Source organism: Trachemys scripta, chromosome 1 (assembly GCF_013100865.1).
Source record: "Trachemys scripta elegans isolate TJP31775 chromosome 1, CAS_Tse_1.0, whole genome shotgun sequence".
Taxonomy (NCBI): domain Eukaryota; kingdom Metazoa; phylum Chordata; order Testudines; family Emydidae; genus Trachemys; species Trachemys scripta.
Window position 1 is genome coordinate 120124669 of NC_048298.1, and position 20432 is coordinate 120145100.

At 41.4% G+C, this 20432-nt stretch overlaps 1 protein-coding gene across 4 annotated transcripts in view; it reads right to left on the minus strand.

Moving 5' to 3' along the window:
- Nucleotides 1–20432, minus strand: part of SCUBE1 (signal peptide, CUB domain and EGF like domain containing 1) — a 295072-nt gene that overhangs the window by 123880 nt on the left and 150760 nt on the right. For 3 of the 4 annotated variants that reach the window (XM_034783550.1, XM_034783542.1, XM_034783534.1), the window contains exons 6-7: nucleotides 11081–11197; nucleotides 8037–8126 (exon numbers count right to left, since the gene is read on the minus strand). In XM_034783550.1, coding sequence (XP_034639441.1) covers nucleotides 8037–8126; nucleotides 11081–11197 — 207 coding nt within the window. The remainder of the gene's footprint in view (nucleotides 1–8036; nucleotides 8127–11080; nucleotides 11198–20432) is intronic. The other variant, XM_034783551.1, reaches the window with a different exon arrangement.

Below are 20432 nucleotides of genomic sequence, written 5' to 3' on the forward strand. Positions count from 1 at the left end.
GAGATACTTCCATCCTACATCCAACTATGTGGGCATCACTGATGGAAAGCCACCAGGTTATGCAGGCACCCCGTATTCCCCCAGCATCTCTGCTGAACACAGTGGGGAAGGCTCCTTTGCTAAACATATGCCGCACTCTGGACACACCACTAGCAGCCTGCTGCTCCAGATGAGGCCAGATGAGGATTTGGGCATGGAAATGCTGATAATGTCTGCCATTGTGCCACTTGTTTGCAGTGGGCGGTATTTATATTTTGTTAAGAATAGGAGAGTTCCATCTTACCTATTATTAATACCTCAGAATTGTTCTTCTCATAACATATCCATCTACCAATCCAAAAACTGCTGGATATTGGCCATGTCCAATTAGAAATTATAAGCAAATGTACATTGACCATGACCCTTTATGAGGCAGGCAGATGCTCAGAACTCTAGAAGAAAGTTTTCCTGTTTGGAATGAACTCTGATGAGATGGAAGAAAATAAGAGTGAGGGGGAAACTCAAAGGAGGGACCCCAGGATTGGCAAATAGTTATTTTATGAGATTAAATTCTAAAGATATATGAATTTTCTAGTAAGACAAAACTATACTATTCTCATACAAATCACCCTGTATCAATCCTGTAGCTTCAGGGAAGTAGCAATCAGAAGAAGAATATGAGGAAGGGAACAATACTAACATGTAATCACATGATAGAACATGAGCAAGAAGAACAAGAAATTGGATGAATTACATACACAGGGAATGAAAAATGTTAGATGGGAAGGAGCACCTGCAGGATCAGGAGACCAATGGTTAAATTTAGCACTGTTCCCTCCTTCATACTCATCTTTTGATCGTTACTTCCCAGCAGTTTCAGGATTGGCAGAAGATTATTTGTATGAAAATGAGAGGAGGATCCCACTTCCACTTTCTATTATTTGGTGAAAATGTGGAGAGACAACAAGGCTACAGCCTTGGAGATCTGCTCCTAGAAAGGCCTGTTTCTCTGCCGTGGGAGTTACTATAGATCTAATGAAGCACATCTGAGACTCTGGTGATGTTTTATGAACATTAGAGGATTCCCTAGTGGCTGTTCTGGTAATCTGAAATAGTGGCTTTACGGAACCTTTTGACCTTTTTATTATAACTAATGAAGCGAGCGTCTTACCACTTCTTAAAGGTGAAGTTCTATTTAAGTAGACCTTGAGGGGTCTGAACAAAACTAGGGAATGTAGAATCATCTCCTTCTGACAGGATGGACTGGGGAAGAGGATCATCTGACTTAATATAGAAAAGCGAATTGACATTTGGTACTGGTAATGATTCTGGAGAAGGTCTGAGACCTAACCATCAGGCAAAGGATTGGAGAAAAAGAGTCTTTACAGGAAATAGAACCCAATTCACTAACTCTATAAGCTGAAGTGGTGATAATAATGAAGGAGACTAATGGCATGTCTATGCTGCCCTGCAGTTTGGACCACAGTGGTGTGAACAGCAGCGTTCACCTAAGGGCTGCAGAATTACATTAGTGCAAACTATGGATCTTTAATTTCATGCCCACATTGTCTACACGGGAGCAGTTACAACACAGGACTTTAAAGTGTGCTGCAATTCACATCCCTGTAGTCCAAATTGCAGGGCAATGTAGACATACTCTAATTACCAGATAGTAAAGGAAAACTGACCGCAAAGAATTCAAGGAGAATTTTGGTTACATAGGTGAGAACTGAGTTGAATAGCTAAGAACTGAGTTGAGGTTCCTTGTGGCAATTAATCTCAAAGATGTATATTAAACATTTTGTTGAATGAAGGAAAGAAGAAATATTAGAGTGTACAGCAGAGATGTTTGGTCTTGTGAGATTGAGAGCTCCCAAGCCAAATAATTGTCATTTAAGAGTTGTAACTCAAGCCTTGTTTTAAATCATTCAATAAGAGCTATAGGACAGAGTTGAGGTACATATCTGAAGAGGCACTATTGGCAGAAAGTGACCCAGACATTTTGGTAGGCCTTGACTGCACCAGAAAATGAAGCATCTTAGAGGAATAGTTGAAAATATGAAGCATTAGCCTGTCAATCTCCATGCTGCTAGGGACAGGAAAGTCAGGATCAGGGATCTGCTAGCAGAAGATTGACCAGTTGAGGCAGGATGCACAGTTCTGTGATATTCTTTCTGAGGCTAGTAAGGAACCTGCCAAATTTTCTGGGAAATATACAGAAGATGTGGGCATTAGAGAGGGTGAACATTAAGAGCACAGCCAAGGCAGAAAAGATTCACATTTCAAGATAAGGGATCATTGTGTCCGGAGCAATAAAGAGTCAGAAATGTATTAGGTCAGAGGTCGGCAACCTACGGCACGCGAGCCGATTTTGAATGGCACGTGGCTGCCTGCCGCGGTTCCGACCCCCAGCCGCACTCAGCCCCCCCACCCACCGCTCTCCCCTGCTGGGGCAGGAGGCAGAAGCTTCGTCCTGCAGCAGCCAAGCTCCCCCCATCCCCCGCTTCTTCCCCCAGCCGTGGTGCAGCCTGCTTTCCTGCCCCTCCTCCTCTCCTTCCCTGCGCCGGCCCTTGCAAAGGGAATGTGCTCGCTGCTCTGAAAAAGCCCTGCAGCCCCGCTCTCCCGGCCGGAGCTCCAGCTGGCGCGTGGCAGCCCCACGGCCCCTTGCTAAAGCTGGCCCTGGGTAAAGGAGGCAGAGAAGAGGTAGAGACGGGGCCTTGGGGAAGGGGGTGGAACAGGACATATCCCTTCCAGCCCCCTGCCATGAGCCACTCAGGGCAGAGGGCAGGGGGCTGGGAGCACCCCCACGAGCCGAGCACCCCAGCCCTCTGCCCTGAACCCCCCCACACACCCAGCCTTCTGCCCTGCACCTCCACACACACCCCAGCCCTCTGCCCTGACCCACCCCACCCCCAGCCCTCTGCCTTGACTTCTGAAGCCCCCCCACCCCCAGCCTTCTGCCCTGCACCCTCCATACCCCTCCAGCCCTCTGCTCTGACCTCTGAAGCCCCCCACACTCCCAGCCTTCTGCCCTGCACCTCCACATACCCTCAGCCCCCTGCCCTGACCTCTGAAGCCCCCCACATCCCCAGCCTTCTGCCCTGCACCTCCACTCCCCCCAGCCCTCTGCCCTGACCTCTGAAGCCCCCCACACCCACTCTTCTGGGAGTGTGGGGGGCTTCAGAGGTCAGGCCCCACTCAGCCTGCTGCCGGCCTAGGTGAACAGAATGCCAGGCTGGCAGCGAGCTGAGCAGGCTGGTGGTGTAAGATCAGCATTTTAATTTAATTTTAAATGAAGCTTCTTAAATATTTTGAAAACCTTGTTTACTTTACATACAACAATAGTTTAGTTATATAATATATAGACTTAGGGAGAGAGACCTTCTAAAAAACGTTAAAATGTATTACTGGCACACGAAACCTTAAATTACAGTAAATAAATGAAGACTCGGCACACCACTTCTGAAAAGTTGCCTACCCCGTATTAGGTAAATAGATGTGAAATAGTATGATGGTCTCCAGGGCCGGTGCTACCATTAAGGCAAACTAGGCGGTTGCCTAGGGTGCCAAGATTTGGGGGTGCCAAAAAGCGGTGCCCCCAATTTGTTTTTACAACGTTCCTACGCCCCCTCCCCGAGCGCGCGGTCGCCGCTCCACTTCTCCTGCCTCCCAGGCTTGCAGCGCCAATCAGCTGTTTGGCGCCGCAAGCCTGGGAGGGGAGGACAATTAGAGCAGGGGTGGCATGCTCGGGGAGGAGGCGGAGCAGAGGTGAGCTGGGGTGGGGAGCTGCCGCACGGCTCCTGGGGGGGGAGGAGCTGCCATGGGGGGCCGCCTCAGGGCAGATGGGGGGGGAGCTGCCGCGGGGGGGGGACACCTCAGGGCTGGGGGGGGATGCAAGGTGGAAGTTTCGCCTAGGGCACGAAACTTCCTTGCACCGGCCCTGATGGTCTCTTCCTAAGTGGATAGGATCTAGATGATTTCTAACACAGAGTGAGGAGCTTCTGGTGCCTCCCTAGTGATTTATAGAGACAGTTGCTGTCTGATTCTTGCATTCTGTCAGGATATCTGACATGAAGATGTGAGATATGAAGTGTTGAAGACCCTAGCCCACAGTCCTGAATTCAAGAAAGCTGATGCCTCATCAGGCTTTCCATGTGAACCAGAGGCCCTAGCATGATTGGTTTCCCATATGTGCATCCCATACCCTGAGACTAGCCTCTATCATAATCCTTAGTACACTAGAATATGACATTATTTTGCCTTTGGAGGTTATTCATGATGAGTCACTAGCAGAGAGATCTTTGGACACCAAAGGGCTGAGGAATATGATAATGGGAGAACTCCTTCTGGTCATCCCAGACCAATAGCAGGAACACCTGTCGAGTTCTGTTATGGAGCAGTGCCAGTTGGATTGTGTCCACCAATGCAACCATTAACCCCAGGAGAGGAAGGGCTTCTGATTGAGAGATCCTGGCTCAGCAAACAATCTCAGATAACTCTGTGATGTCTCTTCTCCCCGATTCTAGTAATAAGCCCATGCTTCTGCTCATAAAAAACCTGTGACACAGATGAATGAGGTTTGGAGTGTACACCAAGGAGTTCTTTTCTCAGTTTACAACAATGCTATGGATTTGTAGTACACAGAAGTCTTGATGGAGATAAAGGACACAGGACACAGCAGGCCATCCACCTCATGAAATATTTGTATCCCCTCTTCCTGTTGGGTGGCCCAGATCCAGATGGGAGTGAAGAAATTATCAGTGAACTGGATGAATAGGAATGTGGAGAGATGCCTCCTTTAAGCTCACAGAGCATAGAAAGTCATTCAGTGAAACTTCCTGAATGATGAGGGCAGGAATCTCCATTCAGAACCTGGTAGTCCTCACTGAGGGGACACAGGGGTGAAGGGGTAGGTGGAGAGATATAAAGGATAGTTCAAACTCCCTTGGTCCTCTTAGACATTATGAAAAACTGTGGGAAAACTCCTAGCGACAGGCTGAATTGCCCTGAAGATGAGTAGATTGCAGATTGTTTTAGAAGATCCTGTCTCTTGTCTGCCCTCCAAGGTATAGAGAAAAATATTTGTGGCAGGGAAAGAGAATTCTATCAGATTCCCTCTTCATAATGTCTAGCCATTAGAGGGTGACATATAGTCATACTGTGTTAGTATGAATTACAGAAGAACCTAATCTAGGTTGCTTCTGAAAGGTAGTGTAGCACATGGATGAGACCTAATTCTATTATAGTGGAGGCCAGGAGTCTATTCCCAGCTCTGCATGAAGTGACCTTGTGCAAGCTCTCAGTTATCTGTGAAATGGGTTAATGAAATTACTCCAGGTAGCAGTATAAAGCCTTGGTTCACAATAAGGGCTGTGAAGGAAACAGAAATATTAACAGTAGTCAATGGAAGAGCTGGGACTAGAAATGGTGGACTCTGGGCTTGCAGTTTAGTGCACCTTTCTCTAAACTACAGGGCACTATGGGAAGATTGGTCCCCCCTTCCTTCCCTTAAATCACATGAAAGTTGGAGCTTTTCCTGTCTTCACAAGATTGCCTGCAGCAGGCGTCAAAATCACAATAATAAATTTGTGAGAATTGGAAACACTGTGTACTTTCTATAAGGACAGTTTGAAAAGCACCGGAAGAGACAATGGCACTGTAGGCCTTTTGGAAAAGTCATTAATTTTGAAAATGCATTAGAATCCTATCAATGCCAATCAGAGATTCCCTGTGTACCAGAAATTGGATCAGAAGCTGCTGCTGCCCTTTCAGATTTGATTTCAGTAGCTATTCAATTCTAATTGACAACTTTCCTAAGGATTCCATAGTCCAGCTACTGCATATATTTCACATCTTGGCCAATATATGTTAACAGAGGAGTTATTGAATGTTTCTGACCACTTATATGACCAGTTGGATTGTTAACCCCTTGCCTCTGCCCACATACTACTAATGGGAGCCTGATATATTTAATAAGTATATTGGTAACCATAAGTTTTTTTATTCTGTTTTCTTTTACTCTAGTCAACAGTATGACCTTTTTTTGGCCAATAGTATGGATTGTTTTTCAGCTTTGATGATCATGCTGGTCACTTCTGGATATCAGAAGGTCCAACAACAATTAGAGTATGTGTGCTCTAATTTTCGAAAGGGCCTAAGGAAGCTATGCATATAATTCATGCTTTCAATGGTCATAGGTGCCTAATTCCCTCTTTGAAATCCTTGCCCAAACCATTAACTGTGCCCTTACGATGCTGAATGATCTATACCAGTGGTTTTCAACCAAGGTCCACAGACTATGTCTAAGGAATCTGTGAAAGGTTGTCATTTCCATAGAACAGTGGTTTTCAACACAACCTCTGGGGGTCCCCAGACTATGTCTAAAATTTCCAAAGGTGTCCGCACCTCCATCTGAAAATTTTTAGGGGTCCTCAAATGAAAAAAGGCTGAAAACCACTGATCTATACACTAACTTATGCAAATCTAAACTGGTTTGTGGGTATTCAATTTACTATTATACAATAAATTACACCTATGGATTGCCTGCTAGATCATTTCATTTCAAACTTTTACTGCACTGCAAACCTGTAGAAACTCCAGTGGCAATAGGGGAGCAGATAGCCGCGGGATTCAATAATAGGATACAAAGTATTTTACCTACATATAACTATTTACTACCATGTTAGATTGATAATGGCAAAGCCATTACCATCTGATGGCTGTTTGTTGCCCTATGTGAAATGAATTGATGGCCTCAAACCTGTTCAAAGTGGACAGGTATCAAAATAGCATCAAAACCACTAACAACAATTGGAACAATTATCCTAGTTATCAAGGATTAAATTAGCATAGAAACTGAACAGTCCTCTTGTCCTCTAGAAATGGTCCTTCCAGATCAGGACTCAGGTTCACAGGCAGTGCTGAACCTTTGAAGTGCTCAGCACCTTTTAGGATTGGGCTCATAATTGCCAGGGAACTGACAGGAAGCTTGTATTGCCAGTTCATATGCTATACCTCTTCTATGGATAAATAAAGAACTCCAAGTTCAAAGACTGGCAATCTGGCACTTTTCACCCATATTAAATACACTTAAAATCTAGTGAGACCGATCAAAACTGAAAATACAGTCTGACCAACTGACTGGATTTCTCCAAAGTAGCAGTACAGTACAGTACAGTACAGTAATCCATACTCTTCGATGGCATTTGTTAGGTGAAAAGGAATCTGGCAGAGATCCAGTCACCACGACCTTATAGAATAACTCAGCAGGAAAAGCAACCAGATTGTTGATTCTGTTCCCATACCATATTCTCCTATGAAAACCAAAAATGCAAGCTCCTTTTTATTTGCAAAAAGAACACCCTCATCAATGGTCATACGTATAATATGAACAAGACAGTTTATTAGATGCCTGAGCAATTGATTAGTATCAGAAGCAAAAGAATTATCTTGATTGTTCTTCTTCCACTCTTTAGCTTATAACAACCCACAGAAACAAACCATGAGCTAATCTTGAGAGAAGATCATATTAAAGCTCACTAATCACAATAGTTCGCAACTTATCAATGCTACGGAAATAAATGAATTTCTAGCAATAATATATACATTTCACTCAAAAGTACTGCAAAAAATTTAACTAAGCAAATATAGTAATTCATTTAACCACATATGAAAAAGAGCATCATTTTATATCATCATCCACTTATAAACTAAAGGCAGGTCTGACACATGAGATTTTATGTGAACCCTGGTTCCACACATACATACACAAATCACACGTAAGAAGTAGTTTGCAAAAGGTAAGTAAAGTTAATGGCAAAAGTTTCTTTCTATGCAGAAGAAATTGAACATGAAATCTGCAGGGTTAGGGGAAAAAGTTTACAAATGAGAAATGAAATTGTATGATGGAAGATAAGAACTTTAAAAAAGGTGACCTCATAAACATAGATGAAATAAACTAAAAATAAAAAACAAAAAAGCAAACAAAAAAAAAATCCATACACACACATACAGACAAAAGTGAGAGCACAACAAAGGAAGTGGAAGAAAAGTGTTACCCATAAGTAGCCGCCGTTTCACCCTCTTGTCCACATCAGCTACTGACGTGGCATTGTACTCAGAACTCTCAATTGCAGCCTCATCCTTCTCTAAAACACAAGTAAGGGACAAACATGGAGCAGTTGGTTAATCAAAAGCCCAATTTTCCGCTGCCTAAGACAGTTTCTTGGCATGGCACAACCAAAGCCAAGAAGCAAGCCATGAAAGCACTAAATCCCCGTTAGAGAGTTAATTCCACTTGAAACCCCAGAAAAAAATTAAAGGGTGCTTGGGGCAGAAGGGGGAAGAAAGAAGAGGAGGAGGAATGATAAATGACAAAGTAATTAACCAGAAAACACACACAAAGCTTGTTTCCTACTAGAGAATGAGACAGCAAATAGGACTGCCCCAGACAGATGTTAGTAATGGAAATTTAAATACAAGGGTTCTAGTTAAACAAACTATTAAAGACAAACTGTAAAGTGATTCAGGCTGATGGTGGGATCAGGATCTGAAAATGGCAGGCCGAGGGCAAAGATGAGACAGACAGACAGAGCTAAAAGAATCCGGTGATGGAAGGGCATGGGTGCACCATAGTCGTGTACACATTGACAGAGTGTTTAAAAACCAAACAATGCATGCAAATTTTTTTAAAAAAGGAAAAACCAAAAACCAAAAAACGAACAACAAACCAAACAAACACAAAAAAGATCAATTTGGGCAGTGCTGGTTGCCTGCTTGTCTATGAAACACTACGAGCTAAACATTCAATGCTAGAAAAGATGTTGCAAGAACAGGGTTTAGTAATTTTATAAGCATGCAGTAAGCAAGATGATGTCAGCAAAGGTCATTTTACAGATAGTTTCTGATATCCTATATGTAAGAGTTTACAAATTCAGCATAACAAGGACTTTAGCTGAGTTATGCTTCATTAGAAATACATAGAAACAATCATTCACAAGGGAGGGAAGAGATGAGCAGTAAGTGAAATAAAAATAAAGGTTTCTCATACAGGAAAGCAATGGAGAAAGCAGCAGCTGGGTAAATAAAATGATTTATGCAGGGTGGGCGAGTTGCTTTATTTAAAAAGCCAAAACAAAATGCAAGTGGGGACTTTCACATGCAGCAAACATTAAAAAAAAAAAGTCAGGCAAACAAAGACAAAATGTGTTAGACAAAGGGTCAAAAAGTATTTATCTGGCATTGCAGAAGTTTGCATTCTTGCAGTGATGCCCAGAATATATACACCACTGAAGACAGCAAACAGTGGAATAATGGAAATGAGGAGGAGGAGGAGAAGGCGGCGGCTGGCAGGTTTTATCTGTGGCAACACTACATGGTTGAGTTGTAACGAGAAGTTTTTAAACAAGTTCTAGATGGGATCAGGCTGCAATAGAGGCTTTTGTTTGAGATATTGTGGGTTTTTTATTGTTCTGTAAATAATTAATGAACGTCAGTTATCAGACAAGACAGGCAATCAGGAACCATCACCAGAAAGCAGGAATAAAAATATAAAAATAAACAAAAATAAAAAAGTGTTCTAAAAGAAAGAACTACTCAGAGGGAGGAAAATCAACACAAGCAGTAATATGTGACTTACATCACAGGACCAAAGAATGTAACATGGAGTTGTTTGTGTTGCATTACAAAAATGAAAAATAATAGTAATAAAAAAAAAGCCACGAGTGCAGTGTATACATCCTTTTGAACATGATGGACAAAATTAAACATCAACCTGAGGATATTAATGAACAGTGAACTCTTGGCAAATGGGAGTATCAAAATTTATTTTATGTTCCTCAATAAAACCTGGTATTAGAGCCCTCAATCCTGCAAGCCCTCCCCACACGGAACTCCCATAGACTTCAATAGGAGTTCCTTATGCAGTGGGACTGCAGGACTCAGACCAACATGTTAACAGAAAGTACTGATAGAGAGAGCTGAACAGTCCAGGAATAGGGAGTGTATACAGCAAGACATGGTAACTGTTGTACCTTGATTACTTTTCCTTTTGTGAACGCTACAGCCCTGATCCTGTCATGAGATCTGTGCAATCGGACCCATTTCCCTATGCTGAGCCCCATCTGAGGTCAATTCCATGCGCTGGCATAGGGGTTTGCCTATACAGATCTTGCTGCCTATGGGCCCTGATCCCCAACCCACTGAAGTCAATGGAAATCTTTCAGATTACTTCAGTGGGCTGGGGATCAGGGCCTATATGTTTTCATGGAGAAGGGAGAGAGAAGATTAAGAACTTCCATCTAATTCTGAAAGTATTTAAGCTTATTTCCTACTTTTTGTATTACTTTATAAATTTTTGAAACAAACTAATCAATAACAATGTGAAGATGATGCAAACCATTATGGATTTTTAGGTTCTAATTTTGAGAGTAAGAGTATAAAAAAGGAACATAACCCCTGATTAAGTTATTGCAAAAAGTTCCTTTTTGTACAAAAACGGATAATATTATGCAAACAATGTACTCCGTAATAATAAATATTTGCATGGCATCACCCAAGATGCTTCACTTCCTGCTAGGCCATTTTCCCATTGAGTGTCACACTGGATGCTTATTCACGATGAGTACTATTATTTTGCTATAAAACAAAAACAAAAAACCAGGAAAGAAAGCATAGCATGGATATTAAATTATCCCCAAATAGAATTTAAAAAATATTAGGATCAAATCCTACTCACCTTACTGATGTGAGTAGTCCCACTGAAATCAATGGACTGCTCATATGAGTAAAAAGGGGAAGAGTTGATCTTTGATCCATAGTTACCTTTTGTGCTTTTCAATTTTAAAAGTTATTAAATTCGATTTATAAAAACAGAATTAAAATGACAAAGCAAGACAATGGGATCTTTCACAGACAAATATTTACATAAAACAATCATAACTGTATCCTTCTAATCTCTTTGCAAAGTTTGACCCTAACTGCTATGACCAAAACCTACCATTGCACACTCCTCTCAACAATAGTTTTAATCTCCTAGCATTCACACACACCGACTCATTCTATCATATTACCAGTAAAAAGTGTGCTTTAGAGAGGTACTTACCAATGCATGTTCGGCCATCTGAGTGCAGGGCATACTTCTGATGACAACCACACACAGGACCAGTATCTGTGTCATCACAGGTGTGTTGGCAGCCTCCATTTCCATAGTTACAGGTTACTAGTTATGCCCAAAATATATGTGTATATATGAATACATAAATAAAATGACATTGAAACCAATTCGTTTTTGAGGGCCTTTTCAGAATACAGAAGATCAGTTATAAAGCAAGACATTAGACAACATAACATTTTTATTTATGGGTATTTCCACTCTCTGTTCTTTGTCCCCTTTTTTCCTAACTAACCCCTCCCTTATCCATGTAATTAAAAAACCCCAGAATGTTGCACTTTTTTTTATTCATTCTGTTTGGATTAGTTGTTTTAGAATGAATGATCAGCCAATTTCATCTCCTCCTAAAACGCCATGGTTCATATTCATGATGTATATGGCATGAAGAAATGAGCAGTCTACTAATACAGACATATTTTCCAGTCTATAGACGGCATTTTTCTTCTCCTGCTGGGCTTCACTCCATAATTGGAGGAAGCAGTGATCCAGACCGCAAGAGCAAAAATACATCAGTCTTGAAATCTATTCTTTCAAAAACTCTAATCCTCCCAGAATAGAAGAATGTTTAAAAATAAGATAGGAGACCCTTTTTCTTTTTTTAAAAGCCTTTTTCTGGGACTACAGTATATTGGGTTCAACTAGGAAGAAATCCATGGAGATTTCACTATCACTTAAATATATATTTACTAAAATTACTTGTAACAACAAAGAAATTTTTGGAGACAAAATTCTCAAAGTGGGCAAAATTTAGCAATTTTAAAGAATTTCTAATAAAGCAGATTTTGTCACAGGAGGGAATTTCATTTTTAACTCATAGGACGCTGGCATTTCCCAAATACTAATCAGGTTTACAATGGGCCTGATTCGCCTCCTGTTTTACAACATGTGTAGTCACACACCTGTGCAAAGTGCACACAAAATGAAACAACTGTGATCTGACAGAGTTTTGAAAACACTTTTCTTTCATTTTACACAGGTCCAAATGTCTATACCAGGGTCAAGATGGAGAAGACCCTTTGTGCATGCATATATTGGACTATATTTTTTAAAAAAGGATTGGGAAATCAAATGTCTAATTATTAACTTATATCATACGAATTATTTCAGAGGGTTTTGGCATGTCTAAATATTATGGCAGTTTAAATACTGAATCCTATTATCAAAGGGAGCTTTTTGGCACAAATATTTATTTCTAAGCCATCCTAGATTTGCTCTAGAACCATAGAATTCTCTGCCATGTTACATTTAAATATCACCAGAATTTCCCTTGCTAGACAGAGAATTTATAAAGTATCCAACCCGATAAGTTCCACAATTAGGTAAAGCCAAAATTTTTTTTTTAAAGGAACTTAAAGCGAGGCTCTCAAATCCATACTAAAACACCTCTCATTTTCAAAAGCACGGAGCGTCCTACAGGTCCCATTCAATGATCTCACTTTACTAGCCTCTAAAAAAATGGAATATATCTGAATTTTCTGGTGTGTAATCACCTGCAAGCAGGAAGAAAAACTTCACTGTGTTTAATTATCAGAGGGCTAAAACCAGAGATGGGCTTAAGCTGCATATTTAGGCCCAGATTTAAGACATGTAACTCTGATCTCAACAGGAGCTCAACACTTTTGAAAATCAGGCAGGTGTCTCAATACGTGAAGCCTAAGTTCAGGCTGTTTTTGAAATCTTGCTAGAAGACTCACAAAAAGAGGGCCTGATTCTCTTCACATTCACCAGTTTTACATTGATTTCAGTGGAGTTACTCCTGATACACACTGATGTGAGAAGAGAATCAAATCCAGAATGAGAGAGAGATGCCTGGAATGGAGTCTTCCAATATGCACAATAAAATGCATAACTGTGGAACTTGATTCTCATTCACTTACAGTTTTACACCAGTGCAACTCCCTTCACTTTCATAGAGTTACTCCTGATCTACACTGGTGTAAGGAGAACAGAATCCATTTCCTAATCCTTATGATGTTCCTTTTTCATCTGTGTATGAAGGGAATTTTGTAGAGAAGGCTTTTGTAAATATTTATTTGGGAGGATCTCACATGATGGGGGATGTGTGTGTGTAGACTAGCGTCTACTAGTATTCGGTTCATTATCCTGTAGGGCAGAACCTTTCTGTAGTGGATCCCCGCCATATGCTGGATTGGTGGATGTGTTGCTCCCATGCCCTACCTTCTCATGCCTTGCCCCAGAATGGTTGCCACCCACTTCCTTTCTACCCAGTATCTGTTTTCTGTCCTTATTTGCCTCAGTTCTCTTTTATTCATTTTTCCTTCTCATTTTTTTGCTTTGTAATTGCTCTTGATTGTTCTCATTTGGTGGATCTCACTCTCTGAGCCACACTGTGTTTGAAGTAGGGTCATCAACTGGTTGCTCCATAGGCCACATAACAGTCTCTTGCAATTTAGCTGAGAGTTATGGGAACAGAAGAGATACACTTAGACTAGCAGGCTGCTGTCTAAGCCACCTGCCTTGTAAATATGAGCTGCTCCTTTGGCCAGCTGTGCTAGGGCCTGCTATGGGGTAGGGAAACCACCTGCTGCTTTTACGCAGAACCACAGGAGCACATTGCTTGGAGGAAGCAGATCCAAGGTAATGCAACTTCCTCCATCCTATACTGCTCTCCTTCTCCACCCGGCTTGCCCCTTGGGCTACTTGGGGTCTCTCACAATGGGCCCGCCTTATGCTGGGCAGCAGTGCTATAGGGAATTCATTTTATATCATCAGACTATAACTACTGTTTATGCCAGATGTTCTAATACATTGCTAACATTTTGGCCAGATTTTTTTTTATTAAGCACTTTTATTAAGTATATTTAGCCTCACAGGGTCTTTTGAAAACAACTTGACTGGAATACTTATTTGTGGCATACATTACTATTTGTCCTTGTGGAAAACCTCCCCCACTAGAGGAGTGAAAATATCTTAACATAGTTGCGTATATCACTGTAATGTAAGGGACTTTTTCTTCTGACATGTTTCTACAAAAAACGACTCTAGAATGATGCAGTTTAAAGTAATTCAAGTAGGATTAAATGCCAATTTCCCTGCTCCTCTGCACAGTGATGTCTCCATTCGCCGCACAATATAGCATTCTGCGAAATCATAAAAATGGTCACACTGATACTCGCATTAAATGGGTGGCACAAAATAAAAGCTGGGGTGAGATTTTCAAAAGAGCTGCCTCAACCTTGGCCTAATCGTCCTTCCACTTGAGTCAACAGGAGTTTTATCATTGTCCCCATGTGGGAGCAGAGTTAGGCCGGCACTGAGCACTTTTGAAAATTCAACACTAGTATTTTTTTTTAAAGAATTATTATTAAACCAACTCCAGGCAAAATAAGATCCAGCTCTGGAACAATTTACTGGGTTGTGGACACTCAGCCAAACTCTACTGTCAATTATACCAGTGTAAATCCACGGTAACATATTTGAGGTCAGTGGAGTTATTCCAGATTTATTCCAGTGTAATTTAAAAGGTAAGAAAGATGGTTTAGAGGGTAAACCACTTGGGAAGTCACTAAATTTACCACATACCTCAGTTTCCCAACTGTGAAATGGAAATAATACTTCTGTACCTCACAGGGTTATTGGGAAGATAAAAATCCATTAACAATTGCATGATGCTCAGATGTTATGGCGATGAAGGCTATATAACTACATAGATAGAAGAATTTGGCCTAGTGATTTCACAGTAGGAATTTTGGACTGACAAAACTGACAATATATCTGCAAAATAAGCCATGCTGTACAGTGAAAAATATTTCTGATAATTTATCACTCACCTACGTTAGTCTTTAAAAGGGAAACTTGTCAAGGTTGGTCCACAAAAAAATTGACTTTCAGTACCTTAAACTTATTCACTATCTCTTGCTGAAAATTTTTATGGTGATGGTGGCTGAGGAACCCAGGGCTGCAATAGGAAATTATTTGATTTAACAAACTAGCAGTATGCTCTAGATTTAACTAGATGGGCCTGAACCAAAAAATCCTGGATTTGAATGCTCAGATTTCAATTTTTAGCTTCTCCCTATCTCTTTAGCAACTTGAACCAAACTCCAGAGCTGGACCACTATGAACTTTGGGGTGTGATGTCCAGTTCTGCGCATTTATATATATAAATTTAATCCCATCTCTAGTTTTAACCCTCTAATAACAAAAGATTGGAGAGTTTTCATTCTTCATTGAATGGGCAAAATCTTGGCTCCATTGAAGTCAATGGCAAAACTCTGATTGTTTTTATGGGACCAGGATATTACTCCCAAAATCCAGATCGATCCCTTTTTTATAGAAAAGTATTACAGTGAGCTGCATAAGAAATCCAAGCCTGCTCTCTACAAAGAGATTTCTTGCAAACTACACTAAATGGCTACACAAAAGAATAAATTAGAGTTCAGAATGTATGAAACTAAAAATGCACAAAAAACTAAGTCAAATGTTTTGACCTACCAATCTTGATGTGCTCTTTTAACAGACGTAAATCATAGCAGCATACTCTACATTATATTATTATGATAAAACAAGTGGGTGCAAATTAATGGGTAAAGTTTCTCACTAAAGGAAAAGATAAACATGTGTTAGACTTTATGGGTCAGACAGTCTTATCTCCATAAAGCTGGTGTAAAACTAGAATAACCCTAATGAAGTCAACTTGATAGACATGTGTGAATACCAAGGAACTCTGAGATCAAAATATCTGGCTATATCCCATGAAAACTATGGCACTGTATTAAAACCAGATCATATGCATAGGGTTAGCTGCCACCATTAGAAATAATCGGCCAAATCCTTCCCTGGCGAACGGCCACTTTTGCACCTCCATCCTGAGCTACACTAAGTGGTCCTCAAACACAGCTTAGTGAGTGGGCCAACATTTTAAATTAATATGAAGAACGATGGCTGCCTCAGAAATGACATTTACAGTCATGAAAAGTGAGGAAGAATAGCTCAGAAAATGAATAACAGATAAAGGCCAGATAAAATTAGACATTAAATACAATAGGGATTTCAATTTTATATATATATATATATATATATATATAAATGCTACATTAAAATAACATTATTAAGGTTGCAAGTTCAAACATTAAGGGCTTGTCTACACTGTAAAATTAAATTGACCTAAGTTAGGTTGACATACAGCTACCGCATGTTCATGTCCACAGTACACCCCCTCTGTTGGTGTCAGGAGCACTTCCAACAATTTAACTATGTGGGGCACTGACAACTGGAAACTCCCTCCCCACCCGGAGGCTGACAGCCAACAGGTAATGTACGTAACGCTGTGTCTACACAGACACTATGTTGCCCTGACAACATCGATCTAAGCACTACGCCTCTCGCGGAGGTGGAGTAATTAGGTCAGCATAGTGGGAGACGTACATCGCTGGGAGCAATGTTGTACTGTAGACACTTACAGAGGTAGGTCATATAAGCTGCCTTACATTGATCTAACTCTAGTGTAGATCAAGCCTTAGAATTCAGCTTGCTTCTGCAACTTTAATTCTGTCTGGTAACTCTATGCTCCGCTAACCTTCATTTTGTTCTCTTGTGTTGTACCCTGCCCTGTCCTTGAAGGAGACAAGGAGCTTCAGGAAGAAAAAGAACAGTCTTATGGAGGAAATAGTATCTGATTTTATATAAAGATTCAGAGGGGTAGCCGTGTTAGTCTGAATCTGTAAAAAGCAACAGAGGGTCCTGTGGCATCTTTAAGACTAACAGAAGTATTGGGAGCATAAGCTTTCGTGGGTAAGAACCTCACTTCTTCAGATGCAAGCTTTCGTGGGTAAGAACCTAACTTCTTGCATCTGAAGAAGTGAGGTTCTTACCCACGAAAGCTTATGCTCCCAATACTTCTGTTAGTCTTAAAGGTGCCACAGGACCCTCTGTTGCTTTATATAAAGATTGTACCATAATACACACCCGGGGTGGGGGGGCAGAATGAAATTTGTGTGACCAACACTAATTCTGGCATTTCCTAACTTTTTTGAGTGCTTGCTTTTGCAACCTTAATAACATTCTTTTAATGTTTAATACATATGTGTGATGAATATCGAAACCAGATCTGATTTTTACACATTTCTGGGCTCTCTCAAGCTACTCAGAATCGAATTGAGAGTGACCTCAAAAATGTATGTTATGTGGATAGTTTAAAGAAGCTTAACACACTAAAGTGGCTTTAGAATTTAAGCCACTTTAAGGAGTTAGCCAGCTTACCCTCTTAAACCACCTTAACATCTTAAAGTGCCTTATTACCCGGATTTATATTTAGAACCTGATCAGATTTTGAACCTAGTACTTAGCATCCAAGAATTTAAAAAATATTAGTATCATTACATCCCTATCTATTACCAAATGTGGCTGAAGTGTATGTTATGGCCAAGACACCATGTAATTTTCAATAAGCTGGATCTACACTTTGTAGCCTGGGTCCTGGGGGTTTCTGTAACAGCTGGTGCAGCACATTGGTAATTCATGGCAGCTTCAGATAAACTAAAAAATGAGTTTTATATTGAATACAATGTGCAATGAATAAAGCTAGGAGTACAGCATAGCTTGTTTTATTAATATTGATATTAAATGTATTTTATTCTGCCCCAAATTTTCAAAGTTCTGCAGATTTTTGTATTGACAGTACATAACTGCATCACAACATGCTCAGGGGAAGCTGGAGGGAGTGGGAGAGGGTTTTGATTTGTAGAGTAAACATATTGGGCAGGATGTTTGAAAGTACTCATGCACTGGCCTAAGTCTGCTCTCAGCGAAATCATTATAGGAGGTGCAGGTAAAGTTGTCTATATAGTTAAGGTTGCCCAACACTTTTCATTATAAGAGCATGTCTATACTACCCGCCGGATCTGTGGGCAGCGATCGATCCAGCTGAGAGTCAATTTATCAAGTCTAGTCTAGACACAATAAATCAACCCCCAAGCACTCTCCCATTGACTCTGGTACCCCACCAGGGTGAAAAGCGCAGGCAGAGTCGATGGGGGAGCAGTGAAGAGACCATGGTGAGTAGATCTAAGTACATTGACTTCAGCTATGTTATTCACATAGCTGAAGTTGCGTAACTTAGATTGATCCCCCGCACAGTGTAGACCAGCAAGACTGGGACCCAGGAACCTGTTGGTGCCAACTGGCAGATGGCACAGAGGTTGCATAAAGTTTTATAGGGGTCCCTGCATATAATTCAGTAGCACACTGGTCATCATAATCATGGCAAAATGTATGTGCAGATAATATTTAAGGTGTTACGTGACTGTACTGAAAATCATAGGCGCCGACTCCATGGGTGCTCTGGGGCTGGAGCACTCACAGGGAAAAATTGGTGGGTGCTTTGCACCCATCAGCAGCTCCTCACCCTACCCCCCCACTCCAGCTCACCTCCACTCTGCCTCCTCCCCTGAGCACGCCGCGTGCTCGCTTTCCCTCCCGAGCTCCCAGTGGTTGCACCATGAAACAGCTGTTTCGCGCAGCAAGTGTTGGAAGGGAGGGGGGAAGGAGGAGGAATGCAGTGCGCTCGGGGAAGAGGTGAGGCAGGGCTGGGGTGGGGATTTGGGAAAGGGGTCCAATAGGAGCAGGGAGAGGGTGGAGTTGGGGTGGGGACTTTGGGGAAGGGGTTGGAATGGGGGCGGGGAAAGGGTGGAGTCAGGGCAGGGCCAGGGGTGGAGGAAAGTTGGCGCCTATGCTGAAAATTATGTTCTTAAAGCAGGTAACTAGGAGGTGACATGTCTCAGACAGGTTCCTTTCAAACAAGAGGTAACAGATGCTTATTTCTCTTGTCTGGTCATGTGTGTATTGGGCATTGTATGTCTCACAATGGATGTTTGTTTGCATACTAACCCAAATGCTAATCAAGAGATTGCAAAATCTTCCAGAAAGGAAATTTACAGGAAGAAATAAACAACAGGAGGGGTCCTTGTTTACAAACAAAGACAATGGATTGTTGGAGTATATCTGGAGGTGCAGAGGTACAGCCTGGATCCTTTTCAGAGGAGGCAAACTAAGGAACAGTCTGAAGGGGAAAAGGGGATGAATGGATTGTGCTCAATAGAGCACATTTCTCTCCAGACCTTGGAAATGAACCCAAGATTCCTGAATCTCAACATTCCTCTGATGTCAGCAAATATCTATGAAACCCACTGGCAAAGTGTGTGTCTAATGCCCGTCTGGGGGGTGGTCCTAACAGAAGATGAGCACCTACTACTACTATCAGTTACTCCTTTAGTTCAAGTGGCAGAGGTCTGTGTGGTGGATCTAAAGGTTAACCTGCTGATGATCCGTACAGTGGCCAGTATGATTCCACATTATGGATTTTCTGTTCTTTCACTCAGCGTTTTTTAAAACCTAGGGAATTACATTTTAAAAAACCTACACTGAAAGTGTGTTCTGGTTGCAAAGTCAAACATTCAAAAGTTAGGAAATGCCAGATTTAAGGTTGCTCACGTAAACTTAATTTGAGCCTCTTGTGTCTATGTATTATGATGTCTTTAATTACATGATCACATACTTTTTTCCCCACAGGACTCTGCCTCATTCCATGCACAGGCGGAGTCCACTCAGGTGATGAATCTGGGTTGTGCAGTGATGGCTGTGGTTTGTAGAACTCCTGCCTCGTTTGTTGCAGAAGCTGGTAAGTGTGTAATGAATAGGCAGGGGACTGCAGAAAAAGAAAGGAAGGTCTCATGACTAAGGAAGTTGAATGCCATGCTGAAGAACTGGATTCTATCCCTGCCTCTGCTACAGGGTTCCGATATGATGCTTGGCAAGTGATGACCAAACTTTTCTGGGTGCCCAACTTGAGAAACATGAGGCTGAGCACTCACAGATGCAAATTAAGTAATTGGGAACTGTACTTGGAACATATTCAGTGCTACAAAATACCAAGTATTCTAAATCCAGGCCCTGCGTGTCTCAATTGGGCATGCAAAACTGGTGGACACTTTTGACATTACTCTCTGTGTCTCAGATTCCCATCTGTAAACCGGAGATATAATATCACTTTACCTCACAGAGGTGTGGTGAAGATAAATTCATTAATGTTTGTGAAGCACTCAGATATCGCAATGATAAATGACGCAGAAAAGCCCATTAAGAAATGAATAATTCTGTCTTCAGAGCAGGGTTTGTATAATGTGCAGGTCCACACATTGAACAATGAGGATTAAACAAAATACTCAGTGAGCACCAACCGTCTTGTGCACTGAACGAGGCAGGAGTCCTGTGGAAAAAAATCTCTTTGATGATGTAATTAAAAACTGTATCATAATGCATTCAC